We start from the raw sequence: 2,626 nt of genomic DNA, 5'->3' as shown, positions 1-2,626 counted from the left end.
CCCAAGTATAAAAAAAAAAAAAAAAAAAAAAGAATCACCCTTGTGTTCTTAACGGCTTTATAATTGAGAGTTCTTTCGTCCTGGGTTCTCGTGGATTCAAAATGAGAAGAAGAAGTGAGAGACAAGCTCGAACATGAAGTTTGAATACATAAAATGGCCTATTTAATGCTTCTCTCCTAATCTTTCCACAGAGGCTGTGGCAACAAAGTGTAGACGCAGCCGCACCAAATTCACAGAAGAGCAATTGAAAATCCTCATCGATGCATTCAACAAAAAACCTTACCCGGGTTATGCCGTCAAACAAAGACTTGCTTTGGAAGTCAACACTGAAGAGTCTAGGATCCAGGTAAGTTACAGGTTCTGTATCTCCAAGACGAGAAATAGAAAGGGAGGGGGAACCATTCAGTGAGCACATATCACGTGCCAGTGTGACAAGGGCTTTTTTTTAAAAAAAAACATTTATTATTTATTAATTTGGTTGCACCAGGTCTTAGTTGTGGCACATGGGCTCCTTAGTTGCAGCAGGTGGGCTCCTTAATTGTGGCTCGCAGGCTCCTTAGTTGTGGCATGCGAACACTTAGTTGCAGCATGTGTGCAGGATCTAGTTCCCTGACCAGGGATTGAACCTAGGCCCTTGCATTGGGAGCACAGAGTCCTAATCACTGTGCTGCCAGGGAAGTCCCGTGAAAAGGGCTTTGAGTAGCATGTCCTACTTGACACTCAGAATGAACTCCCAAGGATGTTGCTCTTAATCTCACTTCACGAATGTGGATACTGAGGGTGAAGGAGCTCCCAGGAGTGGGCAAGAAATATGTAGGTACACCTCCAGAAAAGAGGAAGTATGTGGTGTGGTGGCACACTTATTCCAGGGTGTAAATCCAAGTAAGTCATTATAAGTGATGTGGTCACAGATAGGCAAGTGTCTGACGACATGGTAAGATTCCAGAGGAATTGTGGGTGATGTGAGGGTTAACCTTCCCCTTTCAATGAAATACAGTAGACCAGAGAGTAGTGGACTGGTGTGCCATTGCAGATTTAGGCTGGAGGGGGTTCTTAAATACATAATAATTGCAGCATTTGTTTATTAACTTAAAAAGATTATTAGAGTAAGTCATGTTGGAACCAGGTCATGAAGATGCTAAAGGCCCAGCCTTGATCTAAGACTTAGTCAAATGTTACAGGGATCAGTAATAATAATCCTGAGCTTAGGGCTCATAAGAATCATTCACAACCCCCTTTTTTTTTGGCCACGTCGAGGCATATGGGATCTTAGTTCCCCAACCAGGGATTGAACCCATGCCCCCTGCAGTGGAAGCACAAAGTTCTAACCACTGGACTGCCAGGGAATTCCCAGAATCACTCCCTTTGGAGAAAGGCAACAATGGAGCTGAGATGACATAAATATGCTTAATTCTCTCATTTTCTTTTCCTCTTGTAGATATGGTTTCAGAATCGAAGAGCTAGGCACAGGTTCCTGAAAAGACCTGAGAAGAACTTAGACTTAAGACAAGACCAAGCTTACCCTGAAGAGAACATTCAAGGTAAACAGCCTGCTCCAGTCCTGCTACCCAGCAGAGCCTCTTGGGTACCCAAGTGTCTTTTTATAGTGAAGCCAACTACTGCTCTGAGTGGGAAAAGAATGTTTTCTCCTTCAGGACCTCCTGTTCAGGGTCTTTGGTAGCAAAGGGCTCAACATGGCCCCTGGAAATTCTTCCCCACAAAGTCCAGGGACATTCTGAGGCTTACCTGATTTGCACTGGAGTCCAGCAACTCAGCCAAATATTGCCTCTCCTCTAGAACCTTCCATCTTGAATAGGCTGGGACAAGGCCCTCCCAAGGAGAGGCAACATGTTCCAAGTTAGATGGTGGGACGTGTTTGGGTTCCTTGTTTGAACATGTAAACTGATCTCAAATGTTCCTCTGCCTTCAATCTTTCACCTCCTCCAGGTATGAGAGACAGACGATGTCGTACCAGCTATACTTCTTCCCAATTACAAACTCTCATGAATGCGTTCATGGAAAACCCTTATCCTGGGATTGATTCCAGAGAGCAACTTGCTGAAGATATTGGGGTTCCAGAGTCAAGAGTCCAGGTAAGTGATAAGGAATTTGATATTGGTAGGAACATATATAATGAGACATCTCAGAATGCCTTCTCCAACAGGGATTAATTCTCATAGATATCATAAGCAGGACAGATGGGAAGATGGGATTTCTGATTTGGATATAGGAACTATATCCAGGGTTACATAGGTGCAGCTCTTCCAAAACAATCAATCATTCATCTGTAGAGTGGTATCAATATATGCCTTCAGGAAGGAGGTCAAAGTTCAGTGCTATTAGGTGACTTTTCTAAGTCTGGTTTTGGGGATCCTACAATAGACCTGTGTTTATTCTACTTGGAACCTCTGAAAACCAAAAGTAGTAGCTGTGAAACATGAGGGGTGTGTGTGGGGGGGGGCACAAGCAAGGGGTGGCAATTAATTACATCTTATGGAAAGAAAAACGTGTTCCTTGGGACATCCCTGGCGGTTCAGTGGTTAAGTGTCTGTGCTTCCACTGCAGGGGGCGCAGGTTCGATCCCTGATCGGGGAACTAAGATCCTTCACGCCATGCAGTGCAGACA

General features: G+C 44.2%; 1 protein-coding gene across 1 annotated transcript in view; it reads left to right on the top strand.

Annotated features, from left to right (window-relative positions):
- DUXA (double homeobox A) overlaps positions 1-2,626 on the top strand; it is a 7,101-nt gene that overhangs the window by 3,058 nt on the left and 1,417 nt on the right. Inside the window, 3 exon segments of the mRNA XM_007472057.1 lie at positions 192-346; positions 1,439-1,541; positions 1,948-2,093. Coding sequence (XP_007472119.1) covers positions 192-346; positions 1,439-1,541; positions 1,948-2,093 — 404 coding nt within the window.

Source organism: Lipotes vexillifer, unplaced genomic scaffold (genome assembly GCF_000442215.2).
Source record: "Lipotes vexillifer unplaced genomic scaffold, Lipotes_vexillifer_v1.1 scaffold995, whole genome shotgun sequence".
Lineage (NCBI taxonomy): Eukaryota > Metazoa > Chordata > Mammalia > Artiodactyla > Lipotidae > Lipotes > Lipotes vexillifer.
The sequence above is the reverse complement of the archived record's forward strand: the minus strand, read 5'-3'. Positions and strand labels throughout refer to the sequence as shown.